The 22016-nt window shown below is 44.2% G+C and overlaps 1 protein-coding gene across 1 annotated transcript; it reads right to left on the reverse strand.

Annotated features, from left to right (window-relative positions):
- Positions 1–14835: 14835 nt before the first annotated feature.
- Positions 14836–15522, reverse strand: LOC138434546 (protein POLR1D-like). Its single transcript, XM_069579364.1, has one exon. The coding sequence runs from the start codon at positions 15449–15451 to the stop codon at positions 15086–15088; it is 366 nt and encodes a 121-aa protein (XP_069435465.1). The 5' UTR covers positions 15452–15522; the 3' UTR covers positions 14836–15085.
- Positions 15523–22016: the final 6494 nt, after the last annotated feature.

The raw sequence follows: 22016 nt of genomic DNA on the forward strand, positions 1-22016 counted from the left end.
AAGTTCCAGAGCAAGACATACCAAGCAAATTTTCCAGCAACACAAGAACACAGCCCTGAGCTTCAATATACAGGCAGCTCAAAGTTACTCCAAAACCATTGACATCTCATAACTCATTACTGGACACTTCATTGCACTCCAGAGAGAAGAAATCCAGCTCCACCCACCAGAACACTGACACAAGCTTTCCTAACCAAGAAAACTTGACAAGCCACTGATACAACCCCACCCATAGTGAGGAAACTCCATAATAAAGAGAACTCCACAAACTGCCAGAATACAGAAAGGCCACCCCAAACGCAGCAATATAAACAAGATGAAGAGACAGAAGAATACCCAGCAGCTAAAGGAACAGGATAAATGCCCACCAAACCAAACAAAAGAGGAAGAGATAGGGAATCTACCTGATAAAAAATTCCGAATAATGATAGTGAAAATGATCCAAAATCTTGAAATCAAAATGGAATCACAGACAAATATAGCCTGGAGACAAGGATTGAGAAGATGCAAGAAAGTTTTAACAAGGACCTAGAAGAAATAAGAGAGTCAATATATAATGAATAATGCAATAAATGAGATCAGAAACACTCTGGAGGCAATAAATAGTAGAATAATGGAGGCAGAAGATAGGATTAGTGAAATAGAAGATAGAATGGTAGAAATAAATGAATCATAGAGGAAAAGAGAAAAACGAATTTAAAGAAATGAGGACAATCTAAGAGACCTCCAGGACAATATGAAACACTCCAACATTCAAATTATAGGAGTCCCAGAAGAAGAAGGCAAAAAGAAAGACCATGAGAAAATACTTGAGGAGATAATAGTTGAAAACTTCCCTAAAATGGGGAAGGAAATAATCACCCAAGTCCAGGAAACCCAGAGAGTCCCAAACAGGATAAACCCAAGACAAAACACCCCAAGACACATACTAATCAAATTAACAAAGATCAAACACAAAGAACAAATATTAAAAGCAGGAGGGAAAAACAACAAATAACACACAAGGGGATTCCCATAAGGATAACAGCTGATCTTTCAATAGAAACTCTTCAGGCCAGGAGGGAATGGCAAGATATACTTAAAGTGATGATAGAAAATAACCTACAGCCCAGATTACTGTACCCAGCAAGGATCTCATTCAAATATGAAGGAGAAATCAAAAGCTTTACAGACAAGCAAAAGCTGAGAGAATTCAGTACCACCAAACCAGCTCTCCAACAAATGCTAAAGGATATTCTCTAGACAGGAAACACAAAAAGGGTGTATAAACTCAAACCCAAAACAATAAAGTAAATGGCAACAGGATCATATTTAACAATAATTACCTTAAACATAAATGGGTTGAATGCCCCAACCAAAAGACAAAGACTAGCTGAATGGATACAAAAACAAGATCCCTATATATGTTGTCTACAAGAGACCCACCTCAAAACAAGGGACACGTACAGACTGAAAATAAAGGGCTGGAAAAAGATATTCCACACAAATAGAGACCAAAAGAAAGCAGGAGTAGCAATACTCATATTAGATAAAATAGACTTTAAAACAAAGGCTGTGAAAAGAGACAAAGGACACTACATAATAATCAAAGGATCAATCCAAGAAGAAGATACAACCATTATAAATATATATGCACCCAACATAGGAGCACCGCAATATGTAAGACAAATGCTAACAAGTATGAAAGGGGAAATTAACAATAACACAATAATAGTGGGAGACTTTAATACCCCACTCACACCTATGGATAGATCAACTAAACAGAAAATTAACAAAGAAACACAAACTTTAAATGATACAATAGACACCAGTTAGATCTAATTGATATCTATAGGACATTTCACCCTAAAATAATGAATTTCACCTTTTTCTCAAGTGCTAACGGAAACTTCTCCAGGATAGATCACATCCTGGGCCATAAATCTAGCCTTGATAAATTCAAAAAAACTGAAATCATTCCAAGCATCTTTTCTGACCATAATGCAGTAAGATTAGATCTCAATTACAGGAGAAAAACTATTAGAAATTCCAACATATGGAGGCTGAACAACACGCTTCTGAATAACCAACAAATCACAGAAGAAATCAAAATATGCATAGAAACGAATGAAAATGAAAACACAACAACCCCAAACCTGTGGGACACTATAAAAGCAACTGCTAAGGGGAAAGTTCATAGCAATACAGGCATACCTCAAGAAACAAGAGAAAAGTCAAATAAATAACCTAACTCTACACCTAAAGCAACTAGAAAAGGAAGAAATGGATAACCCCAGGATTAGTAGAAGGAAAGAAATCTTAAAAATTAGGGCAGAAATAAATGCAAAAGAAACAAAAGAGACCATAGCAAAAATCAACAAAGCCAAAAGCTGGTTCTTTGAAAGGATAAATAAAATTGACAAACCATTAGCCAGACTCATCAAGAAACAAAGGGAGAAAAATCAAATCAATAAAATTAGAAATGAAAATGGAGAGATCACAACAGACAACACAGAAATACAAAGGATCATAAGAGACTACTATCAGCAATTATATGCTAAGAACATGGACAACGTGGAAGAAATGGACAAATTCTTAGAAAAGTACAACTTTCCAAAACTGAACCAGGAAGAAATAGAAAAATCTTAACAGACCCTTCACAAGCCCGGAAATTGAAACTGTAATCAGAAATCTTCCAGCAAACAAAAACCCAGGTCCAGATGGCTTCACAGCTGAATTCTACCAAAAATTTAGAGAAGAGCTAACACCTATCCTACTCAAACTCTTCCAGAAAATTTCCAAGGAAGGTAAACTTCCAAACTCATTCTATGAGGCCACCATCACCCTAATACCAAAACCTGACAAAGATGTCACAAAAAAAGAAAACTACAGGCCAATATCATTGATAAACATAGATGCAAAAATCCTTAACAAAATTCTAGCAATCAGAATCCAACAACACATTAAAAAAACCATACACCATGACCAAGTGGGCTTTATCCCAGGGATGCAAAGATTCAATATCTGCAAATCAATCAATGTAATTCACCACATTAACAAATTTAAAAATAAAAGCCATCTGATTATCTCAATCGATGCAGAAAAAGCCTTTGACAAAATTCAACATCCATTTATGATAAAAACCCTCCAAAAAGCAGGAATAGAAGAAACATACCTCAACATAATAAAAGCTATATATGACAAACCCACAGCAAACATTATCCTCAATGGTGAAAAATTGAAAGCACTTCCCCTAAAGTCAGGAACAAGACAAGAGTGCCCACTTTCACCACTACTATTCAACATAGTTCTGGAAGTTTTGGCCACAGCAATCAGAGCAGAAAAAGAAATAAAAGGAATCCAAATTGGAAAAGAAGAAGTAAAACTCTCACTGTTTGCAGATGACATGATCCTCTACATAGAAAACCCTAAAGACTCCAGCAGAAAATTACTAGAACTAATCAACGAATATAGTAAAGTTGCAAGATATAAAATCAACACACAGAAATCCCTTGCATGCCTATACACTAATAATGAGAAAGTAGAAAAAGAAATTAAGGAAACAATTCGATTCACCATTGCAACGAAAAGAATAAAATACTTAGGAATATATCTACCTAAAGAAACTAAAGACCTATATATAGAAAACTATAAAACACTGGTGAAAGAAATCAAAGAGGACACAACTAGATGGAGAACTATACCATGTTCATGGATCGGAAGAATTAATATAGCGAAAATGAGTATACTACCCAAAGCAATCTACAGATTCAATGCAATCCCTATTAAGCTAGCAACGGTATTTTTCATAGAGCTAGAACAAATAATTTCACAATTTGTATGGAAATACAAAAAACCTCGAATAGCCAAAGCAATCTTGAGAAAGAAGAATGGAACTGGAGGAATCAACCTGCCTGACTTCGGGCTCTACTACAAAGCCACAATCATCAAGACAGTATGGTACTGGCACAAAGACAGAAATATAGATCAATGGAACAAAATAGAAAGCCCAGAGATAAATCCACGCACCTATGGACACCTTATCTTTGACAAAGGAGGCAAGAATATACAATGGAGTAAAGACAATTTCTTTAACAAGTGGTGCTGGGAAAACTGGCCAACCACTTGTAAAAGAATGAAACTAGATCACTTTCTAACACCATACACAAAAATAAACTCAAAATGGATTAATGATCTAAACGTAAGACCAGAAACTATAAAACGCCTAGAGGAGAACATAGGCAAACCACTCTCTGACATAAATCACAACAGGATCCTCTATGATCCACCTCCAAGAATACTGGAAATATAAGCAAAAATAAACAAATGGGATCTAATTAAAATTAAAAGCTTCTGCACAACCAAGGAAACTATAAGCAAGGTGAAAAGACAGCCTTCAGAATGGGAGAAAATAATAACAAATGAAGCAACTGACAAACAACTAATCTCAAAAACATACAAGCAACTCATGCAGCTCAATTTCAGAAAAATAAATGACCCAATCAAAAAATGGGCCAAAGAACTAAATAGACATTTCTCCAAAGAAGACATACAGATGGCTAACAAACACATGAAAAGATGCTCAACATCACTCATTATCAGAGAAATGCAAATCAAGACCACAATGAGATACCATTTCACACCAGTCAGAATGGCTGCGATCCAAAAATAAATGCTGGAGAGGGTGTGGAGAAAAGGGAACCCTCTTACACTGTTGGTGGGAATGAAAACTAGTACAGGCACTATGGAGAACAGTGTGGAGATTCCTTTAAAAACTGGAAATAGAACTGCCTTATGACCCAGCAATCCCACTTCTGGGCATACACACCAAGGAAACCAGAATTGAAAGAGACACGTGTACCCCAATGTTCATTGCAGCACTGTTTATAATAGCCAGGACATGGAAGCAACCTAGATGTCCATCAGCAGATGAATGGATAAGAAAGCTGTGGTACATATACACAATGGAGTATTACTCAGCCATTAAAAAGAATACACTTGAATCAGTTCTAATGAGGTGGATGAAACTGGACCCTATTATACAGAGTGAAGTAAGCCAGAAAAACACCTTATACTAACACATATATATGGATTTTAGAAATATGATAATGATAACCCTGTATGCAAGACAGCAAAAGAGACACAGATGTATAGAACAGATTTTGGACTCTGTGGGAGAGGGAGAGGGTGGGATGATTTGGGAAAATGGCATTGAAACATGAATAATATCATGTGAGAAACAAACCGCCAGTCTTGGTTCAATGCAGGATACAGGATGCTTGGGGCTGGTGCACTGGGATGACCCAGAGAGATGGTATAGGGAGGGAGGTGGGAGGGGGGTTCAGGATTGGGAACTCACGTACACCCGTGGTGGATTCATGTTGAGCTATGGCAAAACCAATACAGTATTGTAAAGTAAAATAAAGTAAAAAATAAAAACAAAGAAAAGAAAATACCTGAATGAAAATAAATAAATAAATATGTCCTGCCCCGCCCCCCCCAAAAAAGATATGCGCAATGTAGAAAGCTTGGAAAATGCAGAAAGGTACACAAGAAGAAAACATATTACCTTCAATCCTTCACTCAAAATTTGCCATTCACCTTGCTGATAGTTTTCCCTCTGCATTTTTCAAAAATTCTTTTAAAAGCAGTGTCCAATATGAATTATATGATGACCTCTATTTAGCTACCTTTTTTAAAAAAATGGTTTAAAAAAATGAACTTTTCCTCACGTCGCTAATTAAGGCAAGGATACTGGAGTGGGTTGCCATTTCTTCTCCAGGGTATCTTCCTGACCCAGCGATCAAACCTGCAACTTCTGTGTCTCCTGCATTGCAGACAGATTCTTTACCACTAAGCCACCAAGGGAAAATTAATTAAAAACAACATTATCCTCTCTAGTGTGGTGTAGATTTCTGCAGCAGGGTGGATTGTTGATGAACATTTAAATTTTGTCTCCATCTTGTTGCTGTAAAGGATGCCATGCATGTTAAGTCACTTCAGTTGTATCCAACTCTTTGCGACGCCATGGACTGTAGACCAGCAGGCTCCTTTGTACATGGGGTTCTCCAGGCAAAGATACTGTAGTAGATTGCCATGCCCTCCTCCAGGGGATTTTCTGGACCAGGGGATCAAACCTGAGTTTCCTGTGGCTCCTGAATTGCAGATGAATTCTTTACTGCTGAGTCATGGGGAAGCCCCATAAAGGATGCTAAATCCTGAACTTGCATCTGTCAGTCACTTCATCTCCACTACACCCTCCTGCTTGTTGGATAGGTTGGAAAGCTACGAGGTTGTTTATTAACAAGGCTGGTAGGCCATATCCATCTCATTCTGGCAGTCAGTCTGGAAGGTCAAGTACTCCCTGATTCTCCCTCCCTCCGGCCAGTTCAGCAATTTTTGCCAGCACCCAATATCTGTATTAAATCTCAACCTCTCCACATATTTAGAGTCTTCACACTTTCTTGTTTGAACCTAATTCACATAATTCTTTCCTTAAGCTACATCTCTGTGAACTCTCTTTTTACCATGTCATCCTTAGGATGTTCTCAGTCCTTGCTGCAAAATTTGGTTCTTCACTAAAAGCATTATATCTTGTGTCTTGCCACATCTGTGTTCATATTTTCCTAACAACCATGTGGCCCCTTGCAAAAACCCTTCTGCCTCCCCTTATAGGCTTGGCCAGCCTAGCACCCTTTGGGTGCTTGACATGGCACTCACTCCATGGTGCATTGACTTAAGGATTATTTGGTCAATTAGTAACAGGCTTCATTAATAGAGGCAGGGAGTCCATGACAAAGCAAGTGTCAGTCTTCATGTGGTCAGACTGCTTGGAAAGCTGTGGTAGGTGTGAGAGTCTAGTAGCAAAGAAGAAGTGGCTCCCTGGGGAGAGGTTGAAGGCTGTGTCCTGTGAGAAGCAGCTGAAGGAACTGGGAGTGTCCACCCCTTAAAGCTCAAGGAACAGGACTGTACCCTCCAAATCTCCAAAGGGCAAAAGCAGACATAGTCTGAGGGGTCCTAGAAGATGGAGTCAGACCTGTGAGGGTAAGTTACCTGGGACAGAGGAAAAGCCTCAAGACAAAGCAGAGCCGGCCAAGGTTGGGTGGGAAGGGCTGCCTTGAAAGGTAGTGAGCCCCTCATCACTGGAGAAGAAAAAAAGGGTAGTAAAACCACTTGGCAAGATGGTTTATTCTGTAGAAAATACCAAATAAGTACTGAACTAGACAGGTAGTTCCCAAACTTAGCTGTGCAACAGAATTGCCTGGGGACTGTAATAAAAAAAAAATAACAACAAAAAACTTTATAATCTCCCTGGGTTTACCTTTAAGAGATTCTAAATTACTAGATATTGGCTGCAACCCAAGATTTTTTTAAGTTTCCCATATGCTTCTGACGCACAACTATATTTAGGAAGCATCAGCCTAAGTGGTCTTTGGGATTCTATGACTCCATCATGGATGGTTTTCATAAAGAGACTTATTGAGGGAATGTTTTATCTGCATCTAGATTCCATTCAGCAGATCCATGCCTGACATTCATAAGCTGTGGCTGGCATCGGAAGTCACCAAAGTAGTCAGTCCTGCTGAAAGGCATTTGTAAAAACATGCAAAAATTTAAAAAAACAAAAAAATTTCCACAATGCTTGACATTTATGATTTGGAAAGAAGGATGAATGTGCAATAACTCAGGGTAAAATGCACAGATAACTTTTGCAGAAGGAATATTTTAGATTCAGCTTTTTAATTAACAAAAAAATCCATGCCTCTTAGATGAATATTGAGCCTGGAGCTCCTGTAAGTGTTTGGACTAAAAGAATTGAAGGGAAATGGTGAGATAACACAAGCCACAGTCAGGTCATTATCAGCAAGGAATGTCATTCAGGGATGTGTTTACACTGCCCTGATGTGGGAAGAGAAGCTGTTTCTTTCCTTCAAGGTTTTGAAGCCTTGGATCCCTAGGAAGTTACTGGAGAAGATTCCAGGCTTAGAGATAAAAAACAGATTTCAAACAAAAAGACATGTAAGCTGCCCTGAACATTGATTCTACACTGGACATAGCAGGTTCCTCTGTTCTCAGCATTTGAACTGCAGATGGAAGACCCGGTCAAGACCCCGAGAGAGTTACAGGGAATGGAAGTTTAAAAATAAAGGTGCATGTAAAAGCAAACCAAAATATACCCCACTTTTTCTCTTAGGTGATCCTCCACACTCTACTAAATTTACACTCTGTGTACATGAACTAAATCTGAATGTTGTCAAACCAAGCCAGGCCTAAGTCTTTACCACAAACTCAGTTTCCCTCTCAGCTGCCTGACTTCCTTGCTCACTCCCTCCCACACAAGCATGCAACCAACATTGGGATGGAAGACGTGGCAGCACTGGGCATCTGCAGTTAAGGCTCCTGAGGTAGGGAGGATTGGGAGATGGGGAGGTGATCCTGGATTATATGGGAGCTCCAGTGTAATCACAAGGGTCCTCATCAAAGAGACAGGAATGTCCACATCAGAGAAGATGTGATGATGGAAGCAGAGGTTGGGGTGATGCAGCCACACGGCAAAGAATTCAAGCAGCTGGGAAAGACAAGGGAAGGGTTTCCCCTTAGTGTCTCCAGAAGGGTTTGCCAGCACCTTGATTTTGCACAGTGATACTTATTTCAGACTTCCGAGTCCCCAGAAGAGTAAGATAAAGTGTGTGTTGCTTTTAAGACACTAAATTTGTAATAATTTGTTACAGCTAACAAATGGAAAACTAATACATTGATTTACTCATTGATAGTCCTTGTAAGCATTTGGGTTTATGGCCACTGGCCTAGCTGGAGCAGGTCAGGCCGACAGTATTCTGTTGTGTAGACACACCATAATTATGGTGGACATCATTTCTTTTGCCTGCCCAGCATTCCTTTTAAAAACAGCACCCCCCTCTCCTCCGTCTCCTGCGAAGAACTAAAAAGCCTCTTGATGAAAGTGAAAGAGGAGAGTGAAAAAGTTGGCTTAAAGCTCAGTGGTCAGAAAACTAAGATCATGGCATCCAGTCCCTTCACTTCATGGCAAATAGATGGGGAAACAATGGAAACAGTGAGAGACAATTTTCCTGGGCTCAAAAATCATTGCAGATGGTGACTACAGCCATAAAATTAAAAGATGCTTGTTTCTTGGAAGAAAAGTTATGACCAACCTAGACAGTATATTAAAAAGCAGAGACATTACTTTGCCAACAAAGGTTCGTCTAGTCAAGGCTATGGTTTTTGCAGTAGTCATGTATGGATGTGAGAGTTGGACTATAAAGAAAGCTGAGCACTGAAGAATTGATGCTTTTGAATTGTGTTGGAGAAGACTGTTGAGAGTCCCTTGGACTGCAACGAGATCCAACCAGTCCATCCTAAAGGAAATCAGTTCTGAATATTCATTGGAAGGACTGATGTTGAGGCTGAAGCTCCAATACTTTAGCCACATGATGTGAAGTACTGATGCTGGGAACTGTTGAAGGCGGGAGGAGATGGGTTCGACAGAGGATGAGGTGGTTGGGTGGCATCACTGACTCAATGGACATGAGTATGAGTAAACTCCGGGAGTTGGTGATGGACAGGAAGGCCTGGAGTGCTGCAGTCCACGGGGTTGCAAAGAGTCACACGTGACTGAGTGACTGAAGTGAACTGAACTGAGCTCTCCTGCCTTCACCAACAATATTTTTGAGTCAGAACTACCCATTGTAGCATTCTGTAAAATAAGAGAGATCTCGTTACACCTTGTTAACTATAAATGCCTTCTTTTCTGTGTGTCTAACAAGCTACCCAGTGACGCCAGCGCTGCTAGTGCCAAGCCCATGCACTGCATAGCGAGAGTGGAGAGTGAGGTCTGAAAGACTAGTAAAGCCCCACTGAGGGAAGAGGCAAGTTCGCGTTGCAGGTGAAAGGGATAGGCATGTGCTCACTCCTAGAGGTGAGAGGGGTCAGAGTGTATTCAAAGAACTGGGAGAAGACAAATGGGACAGAAGCAAGAAGCACAAAGGGATGGATGGTTCTGGAAGAGGCTGGAGGCATGGACAGGGACCAGACTACATAGAATTTTGGAGGCCTGGGTAAGAACCCTGACTTCTGGACCAGACTCATTGGATAAATCGAACACGTTCCCACGTGGAGGAGCTGAGAAGACAGCAGAGAGACTGACCCAAACAAAATGAACACAGTAAATTGTCATATACCTCTAACAGGTATTAGCATCTGGCTCTGTGGAAGCACAAGGGGGCTTCCCAGGTAGCACAGTGGTAAAGAATTTGCCTGCCAAGCAGGAGACACAAGTTTGATTCCTAAGTCAGGAAGATCCCCTGGAGAAGGAAATGGCAACTCACTCCACTATTGTTGCCTGGGAAATCCCATGGACAGAGCAGCCTGGCAGGCTACAGTCCATGGGACTGCAAAGAGTCGGACATGAATTCGTGACTAAACCACCACCACCACCAGTGGGTGTGAAGTGATATCTCACTAAAGTCTGTGGAAGCACAAGGAGAGAGCCCAGATTCCCTCCTCCTGGGACTTCTTGGGGGAAGATGACCTTTCAGCTGAGCCATGTATTAGAATCAGTTCAGACACACATGATTAAACAGAGGTTTTCAACTGTGGCTGTGTGTCAGCATCACCGGGAAAGCTTTCTGAAACACTTCTGCCTGAGAAACACTCCAGACCGATAGAATTGGAATTCCCTCAGTATCGTACTACGTTGTCTGGTTTTTGCTGTTGTTTCATTTTGTTTTGAAGTTCCTCTATTGATTCTAATATGTAGCCACACTCATGAGCTACTAACTTGAGAGAAAATTCAAAATAAAAGTGGCTTAAAGGAAGAGAAGTATATCTTTCCCTCACTTGAAAAAGTCTGGAAACAGACTGTCTAGAGTAGGGCAGGGGGCCCCAGCTCTGTCTTCTTTTCAACAGTAGAGGATCCTACTAGACTTTTGAGGAAAAGGAGGCCAGTTAACATGATCCCAATCCCATTTGCAATTTGAAAAGATCATACTGGTTGAAGCATGTGTCTCCTCTAGTTTCCTGGGAAAATTTATGTTACCAAGTTATGTTACCAAGAACAGCAGGTGTTGATAATTATTAAGCTGGCTGCTGATGGGCACAGGGGATTCATTATACTCTTTCTCTCTGTGTGTGTATTTAAACTTGCTGATAATAAAAAGTTTAAAAAAATTAAGAAAAGGTTATGTTACCACATCAATAGGATGTGTTCTCCTGGTTCAAAGCCTCTGTAATGGATCTGTCCCTTCGTGACCCTTATGAATGGTCCCAAGGGGTCCATGTCTTTCTAAATCCACAGTTAATTATTGGACAGCAATCACAGAACCAGACAGGAGTTGAGCAAAGTGCATGGAGGCTGGACTGAGAGCCTGGCTCCTGGTCCCCGCACCAGCCTCTCTATGTGACCTTGGGCAACTTCCTCTCTCTTGGCCTTGACCTTCTCCACTATAAAAGGAGGGGCTATGAGATGGACAAAATAGCTATTAGCTATTAGAAAGTTCTAGTAGAGCTGCTAATTGTTAGCAGGGTCCTTGGACCACAAAGTTTGGACTCCAAATACATGCTTTCTTATGAAACCTGGTCAGCTGACTTTCCCATCCAGTTGTCTTCGCTGGATCTGGGCCATGATGAGGCAATGGTTGAAGCACAAAGAGTTGGCAGGGACCAAATGTACCCTCACACACTTGCTTGTTGGGTGAACCTGGTGTGCTGCCCCACTGTAAATGACACACAGTGTCGTTTGCCAACAGACTCACCAGGGCCTCTTGGATCCAGCAGCATCCAACTCCTAGGCGACCAGAGGAGGACAGCAGGGATGAAGAGCTGCTCAGGAGGCCCTTGACTTTCACCACTGTCTCCAGTCAGTTCTCTCTGCTTCAAAGACTATTTCCTCAGCACAGCCCTCACCAGGCCCAGCAGTTCCCACACTGACGAGCATCCAGCATCCATTATCCCTCACTCACCCAGCTTCTCTTACTGACAACCCTGTCACAGAGGCCCTGGCCATGCAGAGATGAACCAGCCACCATCCCCATCCTCAGATCACTCACGGGCTGGGGAGGCAGAAACTGCCATGCTTCTCTCACGTGGCAGAACACAAAGAAACAAGAAATGGAGCAAAACAAATCTGGGAAAGTCTGGGGAGGCTTCCTGGAAGAGGTGATACTTGGGCTGAGTCTTGAAACTTGAAAAGGGCTGGGGGGAGAGATGCCATTTTCGGAAGACACAGTTGCATATGCTAAAGGCCAGAGTAAGTGGCAGCTTGGTGGCTCAGGGAGCTATGAGTAGCTCCTGCTGGCTGGTACCTGTAGTGTGATGGGCAGGGAGGGGAGCAGTGAGAAAGCCAAGGCTGGAGCACTTAGAGGGAACAGATCACAAAGGGCCTGAAGTGTCATGCTAAAGGTCTCAATGTCATTCTGAGGAGGCACAGAAGGACTCTAAGGCAGGAGGGTTAGAGAGAGAACCTTTTAATTTCATCAGATCCCATGGCAGTGAGTGAAGATTAGGTTTAGCTCTGAGTGACAGAAACTCTAATAACAGTGGCAAGAGTTGATTTCTCTAAATAAGTAAAAGAATCCCAGAGGTAAGCAGTCTAGGAAGGTGATAAATGATCCTCAAGGATACTTGCCCCTTCTGATTCATCATTTGGTCATCCTTAGCAGTGAGCATTATCTTCATGGTTCAAGAAGGCAGCTACCGCATCCGTACTTCAGGGGGCAGAAAGGAGGGAAGAAGGGAAAACGAAAAGGCAAAGAATGCATGCCAGCTGCTTTTAAAGAAGGGTCTCTGTGGAGAAATGAACTGACAACATGGCATCAGTCAGGCACTCCTGCCCCAGTCTCTCACGGCCTCTTAACTAAACAACGATATTGCTGGCCTTGGTAGCACTGTGCCTGTGTGCCCACTTGGCCATGAGTCACTTTTGTCCTGTCTTAGTATATCAGTAGTCTTTGAAGACTCCCAGCTGCTGCTGCCCAGAGAGAATAAACATATCTACAGTCCCCACTGCTCCTCAAGTCTTCTTCCAGCTTTCCTGGTCGTGCCTTAACTACCCTGGGTTCAGTGAAGCATGTGGTCAGCAAGATAGTCTCCAAAGCTGCCCTGAAACACGTATACTTTCATCCCATTGGCAAGAACTTAGTTACATGGTACAGCTAGCTGCAGTGGAGGCTGCACTTCATTTTGGGTGGTCATTTTGAGGGCTTCCATTTCTGTGACTGCAGAAAGACGAACATGGTGGATAACTAGGAGTCTACAGACCCTTCTGCTGTGAAGACAAGTGTTAGCCATTTCATTGACAAGTGAGGACACTGAGGCTGAGAGAGAGAAAATGACTGACTAGAAGTGGGACATCCGGAATTGCAAAGCTTGACTGGGAATGCCACAGTCTTAAGTACCAGGCAAGTGACTGTAGGTGACTAGCCCAGGCTGAGTCTCTCCTTTCCAAATCTGGTTCCAAAGATCCTGCCAGGCATCTGCCTCTATGTGTCATCCGGCAGGAGCAGCCCCTACCAGAGAGGATTCCCAGGACGGCTAATCCTGCCCCTGGCCTCACAGCATCAGGGACAGATCAGGGAACAAGGGAACTGTTAGAGCTTCAGGTCCAACCTCACCATTGTACAGAGGGGGAGACTGCGGCTCAGAGGGGCAAAAGGATTTCTCCACGTCCTACAGGGAATCCATGGGGAGGAGGGGGTTGGACGAGCATCTGTGATAAGGACCCACAGGTGGCACACAGTCTTACCTATCGTTCACCTGGTGTGCCAGGTGTGATATTTAAACAACCTTTCAGATAGGCTGCATCCTAATTAAGGCATCAGCTGCAGGTTGGTGAAATTGCCTCAGGGTTGGAATAAGAAAGGTGTTTCCCACTGCACGTCTGTTCATATGGATTACGTATGGGTCATGGAATAGTCCTTCCCCAGAACAGAGTGATGTGTCTCCACAATGAGGACAATGGAACTACAGAGGAGAGAGGGCATGAGGGTAGTGGGCAGAGCCCCAGGCTGGAGGGCCAGAGGCCTGGATCCCAGGCTGCCTGCCTCACTGTGCTCTTTGGATCTAACTGTCCATGGAGTGAGAGGATTAGGCTAGATCACTGACCCAAATGAAATCTTACGCAGAAGGCCAATGTCAAGCCAGGTAAAAAGAAGCAGCTTGGCAGACCCCATCCCTGGTGACCCTGAGACAGTTCCAGGAGCCTATGGCTCCATGGTCCTTCCAAGCTATGCCCCTGGGCCGAGCGGGTCTAGGAATATTCATGAGGAAGGGACAGCATAAAGCGACGGGGGGCAGGAGCCAGGGAGCATGGCCTCCACCTGTCCTGGTGAGAGTCCTCCTTGGGGTTGCAGGACAGTTGGTCTGTCCTTATAGGGCTGAACTTTTGGACAAGATGACCTGCTAGAAAGGAGAGTCAGAAGACAGACCAGGGGTCCCTGGCTGGGAGGGGGCCTCATTCCCAGCTGCACAGTGAGTGCTGCCACAAGCTGGGCTCTACTCTGGGGTATAAAGGTTGGGGAGGCTCCTCAGAGAGCCAGTGTCAAGACTGGGAAGTACTTGAACCCATGCAGGGGCCTAGGCACACTTTTCAAAACACTGACTGACATGATACCCAGCACTGACACCGTACATGAGCCTGGCTGTAATTCTTCTGTGGCTTGTTCTTATGTCCCCCTCGCTTAGCCAGGCATTGCTCCTCTGGATGCTGAATCATGGGAAGATTTGTTGAGGGGAGCGGGGTCCTAGGGCAGGGATTTGGAGGCTAGAGTGGAGGTGAGCTACTGGGGGCTTAGATAGCAGCTGCTTACAAATTGGTAAGTGATCATTTCTTTTTTTTTTTTTTTTTTTTGTAAATTCTAGATTTATTTTGAAACCAACTTCCAAACAAGACAGAAGAAAACCCAGACGAATGTATATTACACTGCTGAAGCCACTTAAACCTGCCGGGACGTCGCTGTGCTCCTTCCTTCGTGGAGCCTCGGCTGACTGTCCGCCGTCAGGACTGAGGCCCTGCTGTAAACCCGTCCTGGTGTCTCCGCACCACCCCAGGCCCGGGCGCTGGGAGGGTCTCGCTGGGCCCTGGGCCCCCACCTCACCGCTTGCTGGACCGCGTCTGCGACTTCTCGTGGCCGCCCCGCGTTCCCCGCTTCCCGGGCGGCGAGCGCCGGGCGTGGACGCTGTGCTTGTACGGGTGAGACCGGTGCTTCTGGCGCCCTTCCTCCTTCTGGCTCTGGCTTTTCGCCGGTTCCTTGCTGTCCTCTTTTTGTTCGTGGTCTTGCTTTTTGTGGGAGGGCAGGGTGTTCTTAATTGTGTTAATTAGAAATCTTTTATTTGTCCCGGCAAGAGGACACTTCATCCAGCCCATTGGTCCCATTGTTTCTGCTCTTGTTTTCCCACGTTTTGCCTCTTTCAGCAGCTCTTCTATTGCTTTCCTCTCCAGCTCCTGGTCCTCTTCCATGGCGGGGCGGCTTCTGGGATCCTCAGGTGGCGCGGGCCGGCCAGAGGCTCTGCCCCATGCCTCGAAGCGTGCGGGCGCGGTAGGCAGGAAGGATCATTTCATTTTAAAACACCTATATGGCAGTCCTGGGGCTTCCCAGGTGGTGCTAGTGGTAAAGAACCGCCTGCCAACGCAGGAGACATAAGAGACGAGGGTTCAATCCCTGGGATGGGAAGATCCCCTGGAGGAGGGCATGGCAACCCACTCCAGTATTCTTGCCTGGAGAATCCCATGGACAGAGGAGCCTGGCTGGCTCCTCTGGGGTCACACAGAGTTGGACACGACTGAAGTGACTCAGTGTGCACACGCGTGGCAGTACTAGTCCTTTTCAGCTGAAAATGAGTCCTGCCTTTTCATTCAGGACTTGAGTCAAAGGGGTTCATCACTGGGATGGGAGGACTGTGAATTCGTAGCATTGTCACCCTGACTATACGGGACAGGAGACTGGATCACCTCAAGCCAGGCAAAATTACACTAGCAGGCCAGGTGATACATGGCAGAGCCGGAAAAGAGGCAGTCTCCACGTCCAGAAGCCACTACATCTGTGGCCTCGGACTGGCAATTAACTGCCTGCTGGGGACAGATCAGCGCCTGTAATAGGCATGTTTATTTAACAGGCTTCCTGACTCGAAATACCCAGAGGGAAAAAGGATAATTCAATCTTGTTTTCAAGCAAAAACAAAACAAAGTGGGGAGGCCGGGAAATGAGGGGGCTGAACCATCCTCCTGCTACAAGGCCGAGGCTGGAATCTCAGACTGCCTTCCACCTAGTCCATCTCAGACCTCAAGCGGGGACAAAGGAATGGCTATACTGAGGCTGGTGGTTTATTCACCAAGTAACCTTTGCAAACCCGTTTCATCATTATCTCTTCATAATCACCACTGTCATTTTCTGCTTCCCAGAGCAGCAGTTGTGGCAGAGAGTACCCCATCCTACCCCTAAGGTGCAGGCTTTGGGCCCCCCAAAACCTGGGTCTGCTCCTGCTCGTCTCCTGATTCCTGCTCCCAGGGCTTGCAGCCCCTGGGTTCCCTTCCCAAAGCTCTCTCCAGCTAGGAAACGGTTTCCTCCCTCTGCCTGAAGAGCACTGAGGAGCACAGAAGAGGAAAGGCCATTATTTTCAAAAACTCGAGGTCACCCCTTCAAGGCAGCCCTTGAGTCCATAATAAATCAAGCTCTTGGTCTTAAAACTGGAAGGATTTTTTAAAAATTCTGATCTGCCTCCCAGAGAGGCCCTTTCCTTCTGGAATATGTATAAATGGGTCATTTCTTGCAACCTTAAGGCAATGCTAGGAGCAAGGCACTTGCTTAGCGACATTTCCCTCTGCTTTGAGTGTGGCACTGGATCCTCACAAAGCCAGAGAGACCTCTGGTTACACCTCATCTGCTTAGCCCCAGAGTGTGAAGGCTTGTGTACCTGAAAATGTCACCGTGTCATTGGTCAACTGAGCCTTCCTATTTTCCCTCAAAATTTTGAAAGGGGATAGAAGGGGACACTGAAAGATGGTAATGATTTAAGATGATCCATCTGCCTAGATTGAAATAATAATTAATATTTACTGAAGGCTTACTGTGTGCTGAGTACTTTACGTGGATTACCTGATTCGGGGCTCCTCACACCCATGTGATGGATACCTAACTACAATTTCTATCTCAGAGGAGGAACAGATTTAGAGAGGGGTTGCTCAGCCTGACTGCCAGTTAGAATCACCAGGGGGCTTATAAAAATACTCATGCCCAGACCCTACCCCAGACTACCTAAATCAGAGTCTAAACATGGGGATTGGCCACAAGTATGATTTTAACTCCAGGTGATTCTAAAGCATATCAGAGTCAGAAGAAAAGAGGGAACTATTAATTTGTTCAAAGTCACCCAACTCCTGAGTGGTGGATTCTAACCCAGGATGTCCGATTCACCCGGCCTCACTTGAACATGCTGGAAATCAGGGTTGGTCAATGCTCTCCCAGAGGAACTTGGGGTTTGAAGTTCCTTCTCACCTTAACAGCAAAGGTATATGTGAGCCTGAAACCTCCAGCACTTACAGCTCTGGAACCAGAGGTGATATTTATTTTCTGCTCTAAACTTTCCTGATTATTTACACAATGGATATGACACTGTGTCTTATTTGCTATTGCTGCTGTAACAAATTACCACCAACTTGTGGTTGGAAATAATAACACATTTGCTGTCTTATGACTCTGGAAGTCAGAAGCCTGAATCAGTTTCACTGACCACAATTAAGTTCTTTAGGGCCATACTCCTTCCTGAGTATGGGGAGGCTCTAGGAGAGAATTCATTTCCTTCTCTTTTTCAGTTTCTAGAGCTACTTTTCTTGCATTCCTTGGCTCATGATCCCTTCCTCCATCCTCAAAAACCAGCAGAATATTATCTGCTTTCTTTTTATAAGCACACCAATGGTTGCATTTAGGTCTTACCTGGACAATCCAAGATAATCTCCTTATTTTAAGATCTTTAATCACATCTACAAAGACCCTCTTCCCATCTAAGACCTGCTCACTTGAAATCCTGGGCTTGGGGGTTGATCTGGGAGTCTGCCTCGACCTTAAGCACTTCTGAGAAGTCTCATGAATACCCTAACCCCTGCGTCAGGCCCACTCTCCTTCTCTGTGGAAGCTGTCTCTCACTTTGCTTGGGCTGCCATAACAAAACACCACAGATTGGATGGATAAATTAATAGAAATTTATTTTCTCACGTTTCTGGAAGTTAGAGGCCAAGAGTTAGTTTCTGGTAAGAACGCTCTTCCTGGCTTCTAAACAGCCACTTCCTTGCTCTGACTACATGATGGGGAGAGAAAGAGAGAGAAAGCTCTCTTATAAGGACACTAACCCTAATGGGTCAAGGTCCCACCCTTATGACCTCAAAAGTGAAAGTGAAAATTGTTCAGTCCTGTCTGACTCTTTGTGAACCCCTGCACTGTAGCCCACCAGGCTTCTCTGTCCACAGAATTCCCCAGGCAAATACTGGAGTGGGTTGCCCTTCCCTTCTCCAGGGGATCTCTTAGTCCCAGAGATGGAACCTGGGTCTCCTGCTTTGCAGGCAGATTCTTTACAGTCTGAGCCACCAGGGAAGCCCCTTTTATGACCTTATTTAATCTTATTTTAACCACCTGTAGACCCTATCTCCAAACAGTCTTACTGGGAATTAGGGCTTGAACACATGCATTTTAGGTGGACACAATTCAGTTCATAGCAAGGGGACTGCAGGACAAAACTACTAAGGTTTAATGGAGAAGGAAACGGCAACCCTCTCCAGTACTCTTGCCTTGGGAATCCCATGGACGGAGGAGCCTGGTAGGCTACAGTCCATGGGGTCGCAAAGAGTCGGACACGACTGAGCAACTTCACTTTCACTTTCACTTAGAGGACAGAGCTGCTAATCTCTAGGAAGTTCTCCTTCTAAACTGAGCTGGACTTTGGAAAGATGGGAAGGATTTAACTTCTAATGCTTATTTTTTGCTTCTGATGATAGGGAAAAAATTCATGTTCATTGTAAAAAAAAAAGTTGAGGACTGTAAAAAAAAAAATTGGCCCAGTGATTAAGAATCTACCTCCCAGTGTAGGGGACCCAAGTTCGATCTTTAGTCTGGGAAGATTCCACATGCTAAGGGCAACTAAGCCCATGCCCTAGAGCCCTTGCTCTGCAGCAAAGACCAGCCACTACAATAAGAAGCCTGGACAGTGCAGCTAGAGAGTAACCTCTGCTCCTCACAACCAGAGAAAGCCCACAGCCAACAAAAAATAAATAAAAATTTTTAAAAATTGATTGAAAATATTGGACTGAAAAGGATAAAAATCACCCAGTGATAACCACTATTCCCATTTTTTGATGTTTCCATCCAGTTTTGTTTTCTATGAATATACATGAGATCCTATGGTTTTCACATGAAAAGCAGGATGGTGAAGCATATTCGAAAGAACATTGAACTTGAAGCCTGAAGACCTGGGGTCTCAGTTTCACTTCCCCACATAATATGTTGTGCTCCTAAAAGTTTTAAACATGTTCTGTTCCTAAGCCTCAGTTTTCTTGCCTGTCAGTTGGAAATAGCTGTATTCAATCTGCAGGGCCATTGTGAGGACTAAGAGAGCCACGACTGTGGAGGGCGACCAGCACACCAAAGGGCACAACCAAGTCCAGCATGTGTTGGTTGGTGACCCATCAGAGCCTCAGAAGAGAGATGGGGGAACAGCCCAAGGACCATTAGGACCAAAGGCCTGGAGGTGGGAAGAGCGTGGAGGGGAGGAAGTGTTCGGGAACAGTTGGCAAGAGCTCAGAGCACATGAGGGAGCAGGAAGTTTGGGTCAATAAACTTGTGATGGACTCTGCCATCTATTCATATGCCCACTTAGCTCCTCCAGCCTGTGCCCCCACTTCTATTGCGCTGTACCCAGGGCACTCAGCCTCCCTCCTGGCATTCTCTGCCCTGAAGAGAGGCACTGACTTCCTTGGATTCCCTTTTGTGTCATTCCCCTTTTTACCACCAAAGTTTACCCCTCTGTCTCTTTGCCATTTCCCTCTTCTCTCTGCTAGGGTCAGGCTGGATGAAAACATCCCCAGGGACCAGCTAGGGCTTGGATGTCTGGTCAGGGAGCTATGTCTGGTCAGGGAGCTGTATCTGCTAAGGCATTCTCACAGTGCTTCCTTGGGCATGTTTCTTCTCCTCTTTGGACATTTGCTATTTACCTGCAAAGCCCGAGAGCTAGACTAGACCAGTGGTTCCCAAAGACCTTTCAGAGTTTAACACTCCAGAGAATACTATCTCTTGGATATACATCCTCTTAGGTGAGTTCACTCCCCTGGAGAGGTAGACACAGTAGATCCCAGCAAAGAGCCAGGGGGGATCTGGGGACTAAAAGGCTGAGGCCATCTGCCTAGGACACCCCCCGAGTCCCATCCAGGCATCACAGTCTGAGACTCTCAGATCACGTCAGCTTGAAAAAGCAGTTTCCAACCAGCAGAACTGCCGTGCAATGAAAAGCGTGATAGGGAATGAGTTCTTTGTCATCAGGGTGTGCAAACAGAGGCCAGATGCTGGCAGGGACATTGCAGAGCAAGGGATATAAACTGAGAGGCATCCAGAGGCTAGGCAGATGACCTGCCAAGACGGAAGTGGGTTTGCATATTAAACGTGTAAAGGGCCAAACAAGAATTGTCTCTTCCATTTTTTCCTGGGATCACATGGCCCTCTTGGTTTTGTTTTGTTGTTGTTCTACTTTGGTAAATTGACCATTCAAAGACCTCTCAACTTAAAAAAAAATAATGCTGCAGCTGGGTTGATAAACAGTAACTAGTCCTTGGCCTCAGTCACAGGGGGCAAGAATGATGAGGACTGCGGTCAGTGGACATCTCACGCCCTCTCAATGGCACAGCCAGGCTGGATCACTGGCCAGACATGGCCACAGGCCAGAGTGGTCAGAGTGTCCTACTTTCCAGAGAAGCAGAAAATCTGGGTAGTTATAAAGAAACTCCCACTCTCTCTTTCCCTTCTTCTTTAGTCGTACTGCCTCTTTTGTTTGTTTTGGCTACACCATATGACTTGCTGGATCTTAGATTCCTGACCAAGGATTGAACCTGGGCCATGGCAGTGGAAATACAGAGTCTTAACCAGTGGGTTGCCAGGGAATTTCCCAAAACAAACTTATTATGAAGTATGACTTAAGTTATAAGTATAACTTATACTGAAGTATAAGGAGTTACTTATAAGTGTACAGCTTGAGGAATTTTCACAAAATGAGTGTACTTGTGAGAGAAGCATCAAAATCAAGAAACAAATCACTGTGAGTGCCCAGAACTCCCCATCCCAGTGCCCCCTCCCAGTGGCCTTCCTTAATAATGGTAACCATTGTCCTGACTTCTGATACCATAAAACAGTGTAGCCTGTTTCTGAACTTTATACGCATGGAACACAGGACACTACATCTAGTTTCTGTCCCTTAATGTCGTGACAGATTCATTCATGTAGCTGTTATGTCATCCTCATTGCTGCATAATATTCTTTGGGTGAGTCTACCACAATTTATTCATTCCCTCTATTGTTGGTGGGCTTTTGGTTTGTTTCCAGTATGGGTCAATTACACACTGTGCTGCCTTGCACATTTTATATGTGCCTTTTGGTGCCCTGATGCAACTGGAGAAGGAATTACTGGGCCACTGGGCATGTAGGTAGGTATTCAGCTCTTAGCAGATAATGACAAACAGCTTTCCAAAGAGGTTGTTTACACTTAGTAGTGCTGTGGATGCGAGTTCCAGTCGTCCCACTTCTCCCTGTTTTAAAATACTAACTACAAAGTGTTAACACCCTTTGCAAGCCAATACAGATTTGACTGGTGGCACCTGTTTTCATCCTTTCTGATGGAGAGAATTCAAGCAACAGAGCAGCTGAGAGTTATGACAGGAGGATTTCCTGTCTTTTGCTGAGGAGTCCAGGATTAGCTCTAACAAATGGCCCAAATCTTTCTAAATTGTCTGCTCCCACCCAATACCCACCTCTAAAGTTTGCGAAACAGGT

The sequence above is a fragment of the Ovis canadensis genome, chromosome 2 (genome assembly GCF_042477335.2).
Source record: "Ovis canadensis isolate MfBH-ARS-UI-01 breed Bighorn chromosome 2, ARS-UI_OviCan_v2, whole genome shotgun sequence".
Taxonomy (NCBI): Eukaryota; Metazoa; Chordata; class Mammalia; order Artiodactyla; family Bovidae; genus Ovis; species Ovis canadensis.